The sequence below is a fragment of the Schistocerca nitens genome, chromosome 6 (genome assembly GCF_023898315.1).
Source record: "Schistocerca nitens isolate TAMUIC-IGC-003100 chromosome 6, iqSchNite1.1, whole genome shotgun sequence".
NCBI classification, from domain to species: Eukaryota; Metazoa; Arthropoda; class Insecta; order Orthoptera; family Acrididae; genus Schistocerca; species Schistocerca nitens.
The window spans coordinates 98244295-98261733 of NC_064619.1; the positions used below are offsets into that span (position 1 = coordinate 98244295).

The 17439-nt window shown below is 41.0% G+C and overlaps 1 protein-coding gene across 1 annotated transcript in view; it reads right to left on the bottom strand.

Moving 5' to 3' along the window:
* LOC126263243 (luciferin sulfotransferase-like) overlaps nt 1-11973 on the bottom strand; it is a 29695-nt gene extending 17722 nt beyond the window's left edge. The window contains exons 1-5 of the mRNA XM_049960328.1: nt 11933-11973; nt 10538-10740; nt 10329-10428; nt 4443-4581; nt 1048-1168 (exon numbers count right to left, since the gene is read on the bottom strand). Of these exons, the coding sequence (XP_049816285.1) occupies nt 1048-1168; nt 4443-4581; nt 10329-10428; nt 10538-10739 (562 nt within the window). The 5' untranslated portion in view covers nt 10740; nt 11933-11973. The remainder of the gene's footprint in view (nt 1-1047; nt 1169-4442; nt 4582-10328; nt 10429-10537; nt 10741-11932) is intronic.
* Nucleotides 11974-17439: the final 5466 nt, after the last annotated feature.

Below are 17439 nucleotides of genomic sequence, written 5' to 3' on the forward strand. Positions count from 1 at the left end.
GCAAAACGTCATTTTTTCGGATGAATCCAGGTTCTGTTAACAGCATCATGATGGTCGCATCCGTGTTTGGCGACATCGTGGTGAACGCACATTGGAAGCGTGTATTCGTCATCGCCATACTGGCGTATCACCCGGCGTGATGACATGGGGTGCCATTCGTTACACATCTCGGTCACCTCTTGTTCGCATTAACGGCACTTTGAACAGTGGACGTTACATTTCAGATGTGTTACGACCCGTGGTTCTACCCTTAATTCGATCCCTGCGAAACCCTACATTTCAGCAGGATAATGCACGACCGCATGTTGCAGGTCCTGTACGGGACTTTCTGGATACAGAAATTGTTCTACTGCTGCCCTGGCCAGCACATTCTCCACATCTCTCACCAACAGAAAACCTCTGGTCAATGGTGGCCGAGTAACTGGCTCGTCACAATACGCCAGTCGCTACTCTTGATGAACTGTTGTATCGTGTTGAAGCCGCATGGGCAGCTGTACCTGTACACGCCATCCAAGTTCTCTTTGTCTCAATACCCTGGCGTACCAAGGCCTTTATTACGGCCAGAGGTGGTTGTTCTGGGTACTGATTTCTCAGGATCTTTAGCACCCAAATTGCGTAAAAATATAATAACATGTCAGTTCTAGTATAATATATTTGTCCAATGAATACCCGTTTATCTTCTGCATTTCTTCTTCATGTAGCAATTTTAATGGCCTGATAATAATACCAAACAGAGGAATGCTAATGAATTCTTGTGGCCATTCTAGTTGTCAGAGAGAATTACAACTCTAATCATTCTCATACCCGCTGATGATCTTTACATGTACGAAGTTACATTGACATCCGATCTCGTTTCCTAGAAGCCTCATTTTTTGTTCAGTCAGATTACTATAATTTGTTGCGAGATAAAATTATAGATCTACAGGATAAACTAGAGCATAGAGAGTCGGAAGACTCTCTGTTGCCCGAATGAGTAAAATAAATGATTACATGTAAATCTACATTATAGAGCTGATACGAGTATTAGGCAACATGTTGATTACTTACCATTGCCTGAAAGAAAAATTTCAACAAAGGTTTTGATGTTTCCTCTGTAGCCGTGCATCAGCCTATGATGATAGTAGTAAGAAATTGCTACATCCTTTGGATTACGGACAACGTAAATTATCTGGAAGAAAGAGGAAAAATGTTAGATTACACCGTTAAGGTACACCTCACAACAAAAATACACACTGTCCAGTCACAATAACGTGACCACCTGTGAGTGGAAAGAATGATCACCTTTTGCAACGTGAGACGTGCAGAAAGAGAGTCAGTGAGGTCCTGAAATGTACAGACAGGGTTGCGAAGGCCTGCCGACTATGTTAGCATAGCCAGCTGCTCTAGGTTGCTCGTTTGATGGTCTATGCCTCTGACAATCCTAACGACATGGTCCATAGATTATCGTTTGTCTTTAAATCGAAGGAATCTCGTGGCCATGGAGTACGATAAACTCATCCCAGTGCTCCAAGAACCACTCATTGACCGGTTTCATTGTCCTCCTGGTAGCGCCATCTTTCCAAGTAAAACCAAAATGCTTATAGAAGTTGACCTGGCGCCGAAGGATAGATGTGTTGATTCATCGTGCCTTCCAGAATTATGGGGTCCCCATAGATTTCCACAGACCATAACACTCCCTCCCGGTTGCAGGAAGTTTGCTTTAATACGTCTGACAACGTACACGCCAATGGCCATCTGCCTGGTGAAGCAAGAAACGTGATTCGTCTCAAAAGGCCACGTGTTGCCACCCAGTAGACTTCCAGTTGCTCTATTGTCTGTAACTTCCAGCAGCGCCAATGAACAGCAGTTAAACATTGGCGCACGAACCAGGCGCCTGTACAGAGAGCCACAACTAGCGAAGTTCGCTGAACTGTCATTGAGGAGACACTGTTGGTATTCCGTCGGTTCAGATGGGCGGTCTGGTGCTCAATAGTTGCTCGTGTATTCGCCTGTACATATCTGAAATGCCGTCGTTCAGTCCTGTCATCTAAGGCACGTGGTTCACCGTGGCTCACCACAGTTGCCTCGGCGCCAGTTTTGGATAGCGACATTTTGCTGTGCACGATATACTTTAACCAAGGCGGCACGTGAGCGGCTTTCAAACTTACCCGTTTCGGAAATGCTTCCACACTTATCCCGAACGTCCAGGAAGATCATGCCGGTTTGGACGTCAGATAAATTGCCCTATTTTCACCTGACCATAAAGACTGCATTCTTTTCCATGTCCCGTGACTCGCTTTATAGACCCTCCACATATTGCACAGACATTTTGTTTCTTAGTGGTTAAGGCCCCTTGACTTCAAATGTAGTCTGCAGTCACATTATGTGACTAGACCGTGTGTTTGCGCAAGTGATATAATAAGCTATAAAATGGCTGTCAGAGAAACATTTTTTTTTAGTTTTAGATCTCATTCTAGAGAAATATTACACTGTGACATTATAAAACATCGTTGAAATGTGTGCATAGCTACTGGAGAGTCGTAATCCTTCAATGAAAACGGGGTTCGAATACAACAGTCGTTTATCATACTTATTTATTTCTCTACGATGTGTCATTTCAATTGGAAATGCTCCTGTGCTGCAGTCACAGTTGATTAGTTAGCAGTACTTCCTGTGCTTCACCGCTCCATATAATATGCTTGTGACAAGAGCGATCACATAAAAACCAGTTTGTAGTTCTCTTATTAACAAAATTTTTTCATGTGTACCTAAATTCAATGTGTAGCTTGTGAGTTAACGAGCATTTCGCTCTCATTTAAGTATATGACCGAAAAAGTCAGCCTACAGTAACTGTGAAACGAATTCTGTCGTCCAGGAGAGCGTCCACAAAGGGCGCAGATTCACCACGAGATGGGGAAACTCACAGGTGTCTATTGCCTATTGATGCCTACGCGGTGTAGTGTGCGAGTAAGACAGATGAAAACTTTCATCATAGGGAAACGCAGTAGAAGCCGTGTGTGGCCTAGGAGACGTAGCAGTGGTAAATATGGCGTACCTAACATTGACCATAAGGGGCAACATTGATGGAAATTATTTAAGTATGTGGTAATCCAGGGGATGAAGCCACAGTAATTTTAATGCACCACGCTTCATAAATTTTCATGGTGATCCCAATAAAACTCGAATATTGACCATATCTATAATAATTTAAAATTTACTGTTAAGGTGAAATTAACAAGTTTTGTAACGAAGATGACAATGCTACAATCTGAACGCTTTGTTCGATCTTAACGATCGACATTTCATATAGAAGCGCATCATTAACATGAGAAATATTGTAAATATCAACTTTGTAACTTTATTTGTCTAAAAGGTAAATTTAAATTATCAGTATTTTCAGTTAAGCATCAGATCATCATTACCTCCACATAAAACCCATTGCACGATTACAGTATGACACCTTATTGAATAATTAGGCAATTGAATATGTTGTAAAGTGTAGTGGATAATAGTTACTTTCATTCTTTATTTATTTATCAGAAAACACATTGGTGCAGGGCTACTGGCCGTAGCATTCAAAGCTAAGAAAGAAGTTGTATTGGTTTTATGTAAAATAATTTAACGTTTATTACATAATGCATATTGTTTTTACTTTATTTAGAACGTGAAATTAATCAAGCCTTGATTATTTAAATATTTTAAAATGTAAAATGATGTAGAATAAGCTGCACCCAATCAGATGGACGGCTTCAGGAAAGGGAACTGCCCTAGTCAGTTGAGCGAGGATATTCGGCGCGCGGGAAATGCGGCCGGGAACGGGCAGAGGGACAGTGCTGGAGGAGACGCGAAATCGGACAGTTCGGCTGGACACACCAAAGGAGATGCGAAAGCAGACGGTCGGTCTTTAGGTAGCTAGGAAGTGAAACTACTTAGAAAATTTCACGTCGTGTTCCATCGCGGGACTTAGTCCCTGAGTGGTGAGCAGCGCCCGCCTGGTGTGAACTCTAACTTTACACGTAGATAACTTGTATTTCGAGATTAGATTGTGAATGATCGAACAGTGTCAAATGGATATGTGCTCATCTGTAACAGTAACTCTAAATACGACCACTTTCGCTATTAGTTCGCTTTCTGAATAAACATTATTCTAATCAAAATGCAACTGTGTGGCCTACATCATTTATGAGTCGTTGATTTAGTTCCCGTTATTATTACTGTTATTATATGTTACATTAACTTGGTATTTCGCAAACCTGCAGTCAGCCAGACAATTTAACCAAAGGGTTACAAGTGTCTAATTATGGCGTGTAATGCGACATGTGCGGTTCAACCCTTAGACGAGTTTCAGCCAAGAAATTTCGACGAAGAGGAACCGCATGTGAGCCCGAACATATTTGGAATGTCAGCTCGCAATCTGCAATATATGGCCTTCAGATGACCAGCGTCGTGAAGAAACGCTCTACCTTCGGCTTCACAGTCCACAGCTGAGCAGGCAGCAGATCCACAGGCAGGTGACTCTTGATGAACCGTGGTCGCTTCAGGCAGTCGATCATTTGCAGAGGATGTAACGTCTTCTGATCCCTCAGCAAGGCGCATTTAACCCTGTGCATTTGAAGGGCATTCCCTGTTTTCAAATCCACATGACCGTGAAACAAACGTTGGTATCAGTGGACAGTTATCCTAAACCAAACATTCAATGCAAAATTCGTTTAGCAGCAACAAAAGAGATACAGTAAAATACTTTATTTTAAAAACGAATGTAATTCAGCCAATGATATGCATTGGTGGTTCAGTTCTGTTAAAATTCATTACCTGCAGACAAAGCTTTAACAATTTTGAAATCCTAGTTTGTGCTATAGAGAAAAAAAATGGCCTCAGATCGCAAAAAGTCATTGATTTAATTCATTAGTTACTGAGTCTAACTAAACTCGAACATAGATTGATAACAAGTTTATCTTGTACGTTGCTGTGAAGGACATGGCTAGCAGCTACTATTGGCACATAGAGAACTCAAAATCGAAAGGGCTAGCAGAAAAAGAAAGCTCACATTACACCCACGAGCATGACACAACCAGAGATTCTTTTTTTATCAATGTTTTTTCTATTTGTTCTGAGCTGCCCATTTTAAACGAAGTATGGAGAGTGCATATTATTTGCAGTGTTATGCTACTATTTGTGAAACTGACGGACCTAAAGAGAACATAATCTGAAAGTCTTAGGTTGAACATAGTGAAAATCGTTTCAGTCAGTGCTTTGATTCAATAAAATCCTGCAAAATCGTTCATGCATATACAGGAAGCCACAAAAAGCTTAACAGTTGTGTTCCAAAAGCTTCTTTATAAATGTTACAAATTTCACACCAAAAGTGTCGCAGTGACACGTTTAAAATATGTTTACACTATCGGTAGTGTTTGGAAGAGTAATTCGCCAAGTTGCCTCTTTCTGGACTAATGGCTAGAAATGACTACAACTGAAAATTTTTATTCTACCGAGCATGTACGGAGCAAACATCACAGCCGCCACACATAGTTTCACGTCTTACCTGTGATAAACATTGGGCGAATCCCTCGAAATCAAGAAATATCTTTCTCGTGGCCCTTATTTGAATTTTGACTTTTAGATTAAATTTGAAACTTTTCAATATTTTATACAATACATCCTCATTTGTAATACATAATGGTATGGAATTCATTAGCCACTACTTTTACTTACTGCCTTTTTCAACACGCATTTCGGCTTAATGTCCATTCCAATGTTAATCACCAAGTACTCATTTGTTCTCATTTTCATGTGATGGCTTTCTGTGACCAATTTTACGTAGCAAAAGAAGTAACCACGGTACAGAATTCTGAGGTGGTGTTTTCTATCTAATGTTTGTTATTGTTTCTTAAGTTAGTAATTTCAGATGCACATGACGCTGAGGTCACATTCAATTATCACGAGACTAATGTTTGAAGAATGCTCCCGAATGTCATGGTAGTTCTGTCAATCCAAATGCATTTGGAAAGATCATCGAAAACTGAATTTCAGTTAATATAGTTTTCTTACTGACATCCGTCCTGAATCTCCAATTAAATTGTATCTGTTGAAAGACATATGGTGCATTCTCAATATTACTTTCCTACAGGTACCAAAAACCCTCTGTTTCTAAATGATCTGTGCGAAGCCTAAATATATGCAATGGTTCTTACACAGGCAATTAGTTCAGAATACATTGCGACTGCCAATGAACAGTGAGTTTAAAACTGCTACGAGCATCCGATTACAGATGTAAGTAAGTGTGTATAAATGCAATGATACGGCCAAGTCCTGACCGAAACTTAAGTGCTCGTCATACATGACATATTTCATGAATGAGGGGTATCCATGTAGAAGTATGAGAGTTGTCTCCCGTAATATGTACGCCCATGATATTGAGAGAGTTGTTATTGTAGACTTTAAAATCATATTATTCTGTTCCAGACATCTGTCTATCAAATTATGAAGATTGTTACTGATTCTTGTGTTTATGTACACATATATATAATTACCCAAAATCACACACGCACACAGAAACACATACACAAAGGCACATACACACACACACACACACACACACACACACACACACACACACACACACATACACACACAAACACACACACACACACACACACACACACACACACACACACACAAGAGAGGCCATTCTAAATTTCCTAAAACATAATGCGAGCAAAACAAGTTTTTCAATTTTCATTGATGGATCATTATTTCGGAAATGCCCAAGTGGAAAGACACTTAAATAAACTTGAATTTTAACCAATGTCTCCCTTCGAATCCCATCATAATGTTTAGAATCAACTGAGAACTGTCAGACACACAATGCAAAACGCAGAAAATAATCACTTAAACAAAAATAAATTATTAATATAAGACGTTTCTAAATTAGACTTTGTTAAATGAAGTGTCCTAGAACCATGCATATTCCTAACCCAACAGAGATATTTATGAAAATTTGTGATAGTAAATTTTTAACAAAACTGAAAATACCTGTAAGACCTACAACATAATAAATGTAGATTATTCAGTTCATAGCTGATGCAAGAATAGTTCACTTCCCGATTATTTTCTATTGCATGCACTCCACGTTTTTCGATATAAATATTATGGGTATTTTCATAAGTATTAAAGCTTTGCAATCAGAGATTTTCAGAACTACCTGTAACGGAGTCGGAATCTGTACGGGGCTAGGAGAAATTGTTTTACACCTTTTAGACAGATTTAAACACGTGTTACATTAAAAATTAATTTTGTTTAAATAATTGTTATTAATCGCTACAATGTACCTAGTTCTTATTTCCCATACACATTTGTTCAAAGAAGTACTGCATTTTTAGTGCAGAACTTTCAACATCTACAAAATACATTAATCTCTCGCTTGTTTGCCACTCGTTTTATTTACGAGAGAAATAGGTGTTACCTTCGTTTCATGAGAGTGTTAACACGTTATAGGCATGCGTTTGAAACATTAGCATTAGAACAAAAATGTTGTACCCAAGATTTAATTCTTGTTTCACTATCTTGTAAACGTATCGTAAGTCCTACAATATGGACCTTGAAATTTTGGAAGGCTTTTGGAATTTCGATGTGATAAGTGTCATAGATAAGTCAAATACAGATGTCCTGAGTCCTGTTTAGCTCTTTCTGGTGTACACTGTTAATTATAATGTTATTAAATAACTAAAGACCTACCTATTAAACTATGACTGAACGCCAGTCTATATGTTCTTCATCGCTATAATATTTTTGTAGACTACGTGATAAGGGAAGACGGTTTTCTCTGTATTCTAAAACTTTGTTATATTTCCGGAACCCATGAACTAGTGACTGGGGTCAACGTTAGGCATATTCTTACTATTATCGGTACTGTAACTGGGGTTAACGTTAGGCATATTCTTACTATTATCAGTACTGTAACTCCGTAAAAGAATACGGTAAACATCGAATGGCATTTCGAATTACTTATCATGGAAAATTTGTGGAGAACGCGATTTCAGTAACGTAGGAAACTCTTAATATTAATACCTACAGTGCTACATTTTCTTTATTTGTACCGTCTGGTTACGACCGCACTTAGCGTTCATGTTCACGCATTACAGCCGTTATTGCGTTAACTGGTTAGCTCACTGAACCACAAGTTATCCTAATATAATCTGGAGCTGACTGCGTGGCGTAGTGGAACCCGGTTGCCTTATACAACGAAAGCGAGAAATTACAACCAAACGGTTGGTACAGAAAGTTGACATTAATCAAATAGAAAAGCTATTTCATATTTATGCGTTTATATCAAACTTAACCGATTTTCAAAAGAAAAGTCACTACCTTTTGCCTGCAATGCTTCGGAATACACACACTGTTCTTACGCTCTGATTTTAATGTTCACTAAACAATCTCTTCCCAGACGCGTTATTCCACTTATTTTTTTAAAAAATATCGAAGAGTGTAAAAGATGTGGCAGCTTTCTTCGCTTACTAGTTTGTAGTCTGTACAGCAAGAAACATGCTAGGATGAATTTTAGATGGCTAATACTATTAATCTTCCATAGGTGCCTACAACCAGAGAGCGGACCTACTTGTGAAGGGGCAAAGTAATGTGAAGTCTATTTTTGTTTCCGCAAGTGCATTAAAAGTCTTGAGTTGGTAGAATATCATCTCATAAAGTAAACCACTTCCACAACTTCATCAAGAGCCATTTTTAATTCAGCACTCAGAGCGCGAGAAGAGGGGCCAGCCTGTTGAAGTGGCGAGGGGTCCAGGTTATGTATGGCGCTGCCCTCATATGGTAAATGCAGGAAAGACTCTAAAGAGCTTAACAAAAATATTGCTCCAGCAACTCAATATACGCACAACGAATGAATAGCCACGTCGAGATAATTAACTTGCTGCATAATACGTAAGCTCACTTCCCTTCCTCAGAAATTTAAAAGCCAAGTGATTCATTACCTTCTGTACTGCTTTATTACTATTGCGTATACGTATAAACGCACGTGTTAATCATGTCAGTATTATTTACGCCCCCGGTAGCATATCACTACAGTAACAGTAGAACTGCTTAGACTACAGGTCGTCGTGAAAGAGCTTTCCTTTCAGTTTTCGGGAATTCTTCGGCTGGACGATTTCAAAGAAACACCAATGAAAAAAAGAAACAAGAGTTACATCTACATCCACGCACTTATTCTGCGAGCCACTATATGGTGTGTGGTGGAGGTAAACCTGCACTATTCCTAGTCATTTCCTTTCCCGTTCCACTCGCAAATACTGAGAGGGAAAACGAATGGCTACATGCCTCCGTAGGAGTCCTAATTTCTCGTACCTTATTTTCGTGGTCCTTGCACAAAATCCATGTCGTCTGTTTTAGAACTGTGTTGCAGTCAGCTTCAAAAACCGATTCTCTAAATTCTGTCAACAGCGTACCCGTAAAAGAATGTCGCCTTTCGTCTAGGGACTCTCATTTAAGTTCCCGAAGCACCTCCGTAATACTTGAATGTTTTTCGAAACTGCCGGTAACAAATGTAACAGAAAACCTCTGAATTGCTTCGACATCTTCCTTTTGACCAACTTATGACAACCCCAGTCAATCAGTCAGTACTTAAGAATAGGTGACACTAACGTCGTATCTGCGGTCTCCTTCTCAGATCAACCACACTTCCCCAAAAATCTTCCAATAAACAGGAATCGATCACTCGTCTCCCCTGCCACAGTTGTTAATGAGATCGTTCCGTTTCATATCTCTTTGTAGCGATATACTTGATATTTAAAACAAAGTCACTTTGTCGAGCAGGACGCTACTATCAGTGTTTTCGAACATCATGGGTTTATTTTTGCTACTCATCTTTATTAACTTACATCTTTCTACATTTAAAGCTCTGTCATGTTCTCAGAACAAATGAGAAGTGAAATATATTTCCTCAGCGTACATCATTCTCCTCCTCACACCAGAATAAGAGATGACAAGAGAAAGCGTGTTGTAACGCACAATGCACGTACAGTTCCCATTTCGGATACTCACTCGATTTGTTCCCAGTCCGGTGCGGTGCTGTGTGTCTCAATTAAGCGTCATCAGAGAAGCATGTTGTGATTTATAAAAAATGGATGTAGCTTCATGTTTCAATTACAATGAAAGTTTTAAACTGAAGTACAATCCACACCCCCACCTTTTCAGATGATCAGTCAAAATGAAGGGCGTTCCAACAATAAGAACTGCGTAAAGCTTAGAATTTCATAACCAGAGTTTCGAAAAGCACAGCTGTAACTTTTTCACATTCAGAAAGCTCAGCAGCAGCACACTTCAGAACGTAGAATACTTACTCAAAAAATGGGAAACGGTCGCGCTGCAAGGTTCTCCTAGCTGTCACAAAATCCAAATTGTTCTCTATGAGCCATACCATCTCCTGTGTCCACGTCGTTCCTGAAACATTTGTGGACCTTACAAGTGCAGTGAAAAACATAAATTCTCGGGAGGTATAAATATGGTAATTCTTCTAAAGTAATGTTTAAAACTTATTCTTGCGACTGACCTGATTTAGGATAAGAAATTACCCATATATCATCCGGGTACACTTTAAATTTTTTTATTTCCATTGCATATTGTTTAAAATGTTTCTGTAGAATGCATCCAGAAGGATAAACACGAACTGAACCCTTTTCGTAACAAGAGTCACAGTTTTCGATTAAGTGATAAAAACTGACGTCCTTCACCGTCTCGAAATGAAAAGTCATCCTACAGACAAAGGAAAACTATGTTAACTTGGTTTTAATATTGAAGCGTCAAATTCTAGAAAAGAGATATTCCTTTAATTGAATAAGTTATGTAAGTATTCTTACAATAAAACGAAATATTTGTAACGAATATTGCATGTTTTTCCCAGGGATTATATATTACTGAACTCCAAGAGTGAACAGCAAGATTTAACGTAACAAAAAACGTTGTTTTGCTGGTTACTGAATCAATACACTACTTTGAATAGTTTATGGGAAAATACTGTGCAATCTAACTAAATATATGTATTAAAAACGAAACAGGTTAAGGATACCATTACTTCAGCATGTAACACTTGAGACCACTGCTGTCGAACATTCTATACAAATTACGTATGATTCTGTTGTAATGGAAGGGGAGTATAATGGTAAAGGTTGGTGAGATTAATTTTTATTGCGACTTGGGATAGCTAATTACTTTTGTCTTCTTCACACAATCACACACACACACACACACACACAAACACACATACACACACACACACACACACACGCAATGTCTGAGACACATCGGAAAGATTTAAAAATCCCATCCAGATCACATTCAAATTTTCAGCTGTCCACAATCTTGTGTTTGTAGTTTTGAAAACACTAACTGTTGTTTTCGTCGTTTTGTATATAATGACAGTGAAGAAAATGGGAAACCAGAAACCTAAGTACAACAGTTTGAGTACACAGACCTAAACATAAACACACACAGAATACTCCAGGTAGAATTAATTAATTTTAGGCTGAAACGTAACGCTCCCAGTACAAATTTTCGATGTAAATAACTGTTCTATACTATCTATTACATGACTGCAGATGACTAACTGTGTAAGGCAAATATCTGCAATTCAAAACACAAGAAACACAGAACGTGGTGGCAATTCTATATACTAAAACTTGTCTGTGTTGGAAATTTGTGATAACCTTTTTTAACAAACCGGGTAGTGATGAACATATTTGTTGTTTTTTCAGTACAAAGAATATAAAAACCCATGGAAGAATCTGTAAATTGAGAGAAACATGTCTGGTTAAAGGAACTAGCTGGGATCCTACGCAAAGTCAAAAGTCTATTTAATGCAAATGAAGAACTTGAGCAGCACATATAAATTTGAAATGTCGACTTAAACAAGAAAGTTAATGATATTGTCTTGTTCCTCAGACCTTACCTTGGCGTATGTTATCAGCAGTTCCTCCAACTTACACTCCCACACTCGAAATAATGCGAATTGTATGTCAAGAGCATGTTGTTATATAACGTCCGGTGATAAGAACACCACATGACCTGAACACTGCAGCAGACAATAGCAGACGTATTTGCTGCTGCAAGAAGGCAGCGCTTTTATGACCTACACGAGGCCTGCGTTCAGGTTACTAATCAGGGGAGTTACGCAATGTAGTCGTAGAAAATCTGTTCCATGCGGGACTACATGAATACGGTCACAGCGCACGGAACAGTAAGTCACTGATGGTGGTGGTGGTGGTTAGTGTTTAACGTCCCGTCGACAACGAGGTCATTAGAGACGGAGCGCAAGCTCGGGTTAGGGAAGGATTGGGAAGGAAATCGGCCGTGCCCTTTCAAAGGAACCATCCCGGCATTTGCCTGAAACGATTTAGGGAAATCACGGAAAACCTAAATCAGGATGGCCGGAGACGGGATTGAACCGTCGTCCTCCCGAATGCGAGTCCAGTGTGTAAGTCACTGAAACCATTTTCATTTGTGCTGTACGTCTAAGAACTAGAAGCATTTACTTGCACTTTCTCTGATCGGCAATTTTTCACACTGTGGAAAGACGAGAAAATGAAAGATTACTACCTATTGGCCTTTGCTGGTCAGACATTTGGCTCAAACGTCTTGATTTAATTGTGGAAATTCTCTTAGTTAGGTCGTGTTCTTTCACCGTTATCGTAGCTAACGTCTTGTGTAACGAAAAAATTCTCGGGGATGCCGTATAAAAATCATCAACACATGTTTTAATTAGGGAAATAAATTTCTGAAAAGGTACTTCTTGAGAACAGCATTGTACAGAAGTAACTCACGTACAGTGGGAAAACCGTATAAAAAGGTAACAGAAGCGTGTGAGATGTCGTGTTACAGGAACGTGCTGAAACGTGTGTTCACTGATAAGATAAGGAAAGAGGAAGTTGTCCGGGAAATATTTAAAGAAAGCCAAGTACATAAATTGTGAGAAAAAGCCAGATTAATATGCCGACCACGTCGAGGCATGAGATAAGGCCAGGAAGGAAAAGACAACTATAGTCTAGGATTTTAAAGTTACCGTGGACGATTATTCGATTTACTCACATCTTCACTAAAAAAATGAATGGAGATCAAATAAATTTTTTTCGGTGGAAGTACACTTGAAACATGGGAAAGTAATTTAAAAATTTCCTACAACTACATTGATAATTTCTATCTTCAATAACAATAGGGCAACTGAACTACGCTGAAGAATGAAAGAAATTGGTACACCTGCCTAATATCGCGTAGGGGCCCCGAGAGCAAGCAATAGCGCCGCAACACGACACGGCACTGACTCGACTACTCTGAAGTAGTGCTGGAGGGAACTGACACCATGAAACCTGCAGGGCGGTCCATAAATCCGTAAGAGGACGAGGGGTTGGAGATCTCTTTCAACTGCTCGTTGCGAGGCATCCATTATATCCTCAAAAAATAATGTTAATGTAGGGGGAGTCTGGTGGCCAGGGGAAGTGTTTTAACTCAGAAGAGTGTTCATAGAGCCACTCTGTAGCAAATCTGGGCGTTTGGGTTGTCGCATTGTCCTGCTGGAATTGCCCAAGTAAGTCGGAATGCACAATGGACATGAATGGATGTAGGTGATCAGACACGATGGTTACGTACGTGTCAACTGTCAGAGTCGTATCTAGACGTGTCAGGGGTCCCATTTCACTCCAACTACACACGCCTCAAACTAAGACTGAGCTCCACCAGCTTTAACAGTCCCCTCTGACATGCAAGATCTATGGATTTGTGAGATGTCTTCACACCCATACACGTCCGTCCACTGGATACTACTCGAAACTAAGCTCGTCCAACCAGGCAACGTGTTTACAGTCATCAACAGTCCAATGTCGATTTTGACAGGCCCAAGCGAGGTGTAAAGCTTTGTTTCGTACAGTCATCAAGGTCACACGAGTGGACCTTCGGCTCCGAAAGTCCACATCGATGGTTCGCAAGCTGACACTTGTTGATGGCCCAGCACTGAAATCTGCAGCATTTTGCGGAAGCGTTGCACTTTTGTCATGTCAAACGATTCTCTATAGTCATCGCTGGTCCAATACTTTCAGGATGTTTTTCGGCCGCAGTGATGTCGGAAACCGTGTTTTACCGGATTCGTGATATTCACGGTACACACATGAAATAGTCGTACGGGAAAATACTCACTTCATCGCTACCCCGGAGATGCTGTGTCCCATCGCTCGTGCACCGACTGTAACGCCACGTTCAAACTCACTTAAATCTTGACAATTTGCCATTGTGGCGGCAGTAGCCGATCTAACAATTGCAGCAGACGCTTGCTGTGTTATACAGGCGTTACCCACCGCAGTGCCGTGTTTTGCCTGTTTACCTATCTCTGTACTCGATTACGCATGCCTGTAGCAGTTTCTCTGTCGCTTCAGTGTATAATCGAGCAATGAAATCACGTAACAAATTAATGAACAGTTGCTCAAATTTAACACATATTTACAGCCGCAGCTATTCATTTTCTTATCTTTGATATTGGTACTATCCGTCCGAATAGGCCTTGGAAGGCCCAACGGTACCGACCGGCCGCCATGTCTTCCTGAGAACACAGGCGCCACTGGATGGGGATATGGACGGCCATGTCATCAGCACACCGCTCGCCCGGCCGTACGTCAGTTTACGAGACATGAGCCGCTACTTCGCTATCAAGTAGTTCCTCAGCTTGCCTCACAAGGGCTGAGTGCAACCCCCTGGCCAACAGCGCTCAGCAGACCCACTCAAGTGCTTTCCCAGCCTGACAGCACTTATCTTCGGTGATCTGACGGGAACCGGTGTTACCACTGAGGCAAGGCCGTTGACACCGATGTAGGAAAGAAAAATTTTATCACATAGTACTGTGGTAACGTTCTTAGCTATGTCTCTCGTCTACCTGGTCCATTTGAACACTGCTACACAGTTCTTCGTCACTGCGGTGCGCAGTGGATTAACAAGTGCAGGAAAACATACGCGAAAGCACAAATTCCAGCAGTATCCTCTCCGATATATCCTCATCGTTTGCAGCTCGTGAGATGCAGCCATAAACTGAGTTCATGTCGTGTGGTGTAAAGTATAGGAGAATAAAATATATCCACGAGCACGTTAGCTTTGTACCCTTGGCTTGCCATGTTGGCCATTCTGGAGGGTGTGGTGACCTCAGGGAACCGTAGGAAACTCGTGTTAAGCCTTCAGTCAGGGTCATCGGAGGGCGGAAATACGGCGATTTCCCTTCCCCTCTCCCAGTTTTTGTAGTTCTGACGCTTTTATCTCTCGACGGGAGCAATTTAGCAGCCGATGTGCGGCCTCGTTAGCTGCCATTCAAGGAGAACGCTTTTCACTCCGTAACGCCGGTGGGAATGTGCGGCGACAGACGGAGCAACTTGTGCAGGGTCATCCTCGCGGCAGATCGCGTCTAGCGGCGACTTGGCGATGTCCCCTGCTGCACCAGTCGGTACAGTGACACTGCGTTTGCTGTTCCAGCAAGCTAACCTGCCTTGCACTATTTCTCTGCCCTTGATGAATAACAACAGTGACAAGGATGAAGTGGAGATGGAGCTGACGTCAGTGCGTCGAGATCTGAGGGGTCGTTGTAACACGTATGGCGAGTTAACTACGCTGCAAGACATTGCTCTACGTGTTGTACATATATAAAGTTACATGAAACGTTGTCGTGTTCTCCTAGACTGTAACGTCTGGTAGCTGCCTGTGTGAATGGATGAGTTCTTTGATTCTGACAGATGTATTTACAATTCTCATAGTTTGTAACCGAGCGAGGTGGCGCAGTGGTTAGCACACTGGACTCGCATTCGGGAGGACGACGGTTCAATCCCGTCTCCAGCCATCCTGATTTAGGTTTTCCGTGATTTCCCTAAATCGTTTCAGGCAAATGCCGGGATGGTTCCTTTGAGAGGGCACGGCCGATTTCCTTCCCAACCCTTCCCTAACCCGAGCTTCCGCTCCGTCTCTAATGACCTCGTTGTCGACGGGACGTTAAACACTAACCACCACCACCACCATAGTTTGTATACCGTATCAATACATTTCACAACGTCTTTAGCCTTCCCTCTCAAACTGTAACCCTGTAACAGCTAATACAATTCCCTACCCCTGTTACAGTTTTGTAAATCATGTTCCACTTGCACGTCTGAAGATCAAAAGCCGACTGTATTCCAAAACCTAATACAGATAGTACACGTTTGTCAGTTGGTGGCTCTTTAACTATCCTTCACATTCTATCCAAAGAAAAGACAACAGGCTCTATCTTCAGAACCCTATACTCCCTGCTGGAATTTTCCCGTCACTCTAGCTACAGCCTTAGCCCTCAAATACTTTTTTTTTAGTTTAAGGCCATAATATCATACACCTTCTCCTGACCTGCATAGCGCTATCGCCACCACTTTCTGTTAAAACCCTACTCTTACATAAGACACCTCCACACCCGGAATCATGCTCTTAGTTCCCAAACTTAGTGATCAACCCATATTCTTCTTCATCCATCCACACTCTTTTTCGGCACTTGTTGGGAACTGATATTGACTTGCAGGAAGTTGTATGATCATCAGCCTCATAGTATTGCCACACTGTCACCATCTGTGTCTTTATAAGCCCATCAAAAGAACATGTTTGACATTTTTTATTTATTGACTTTTAAGTCTCTACCCATACAGCCATCTATATTATTATATTTACTATTTAGTAGTTAATTGTTAAAATATCTTGGTACTTTTTTGGGATTGAAGGAGGTTAGACATAACTTTTTTGCTTTAAACAGACTGAGAATAATAACTAGTAAGAACAAATGTTCAGAAGACATGGTATGGGAATGTACTAGGTAAGTTAAAAAGAAGAGAAAGTTAGCATTGTATTGCAGAATACAATATGGCTCTGGTGGAAACTAAAATTCTATAGTGCCCTGTGGTGCAACGTGAGGTGGCAGTGGGCCAGGGCAGTACAAGTGGGACGTGGAGATAAAATAGAATAACAAGTAGCTTCAGAGCGAGGCAGCTGCCTATGTATCAAGTACTTTTATTGACGCATCCACACTGCTTCAGATATTATGCCAGTAACCAGCTGAAAACAGTGTTTGTTTCTAATTTCAACAGTTCTCGGGTATCCGACCGGGTAGCGTCGTAATTTCTCCACAATATTTCGGCAGACGTACACGCTGCCATCTTCAGGTGGTTCCTGACGAATGCTGTTCAAAGAAGAACCGTTGAACTTCTTCGCAGGACCTTTGATGGAAAAACTGTCAAGAAACTTCGACCGCGAGCGGCTGCACCGCCACGACTGTATGGGCTACCAAAGGTCCACAAGGATGGGACACATGCGTCCAATAGTCATCAACATAGGAGCAGCAACCTATGAACTGGCCCAACACCTGACGGGTCTCCTTAGTCCATTTGTGGGAAAATGCGAACACCACATCCGTAATTC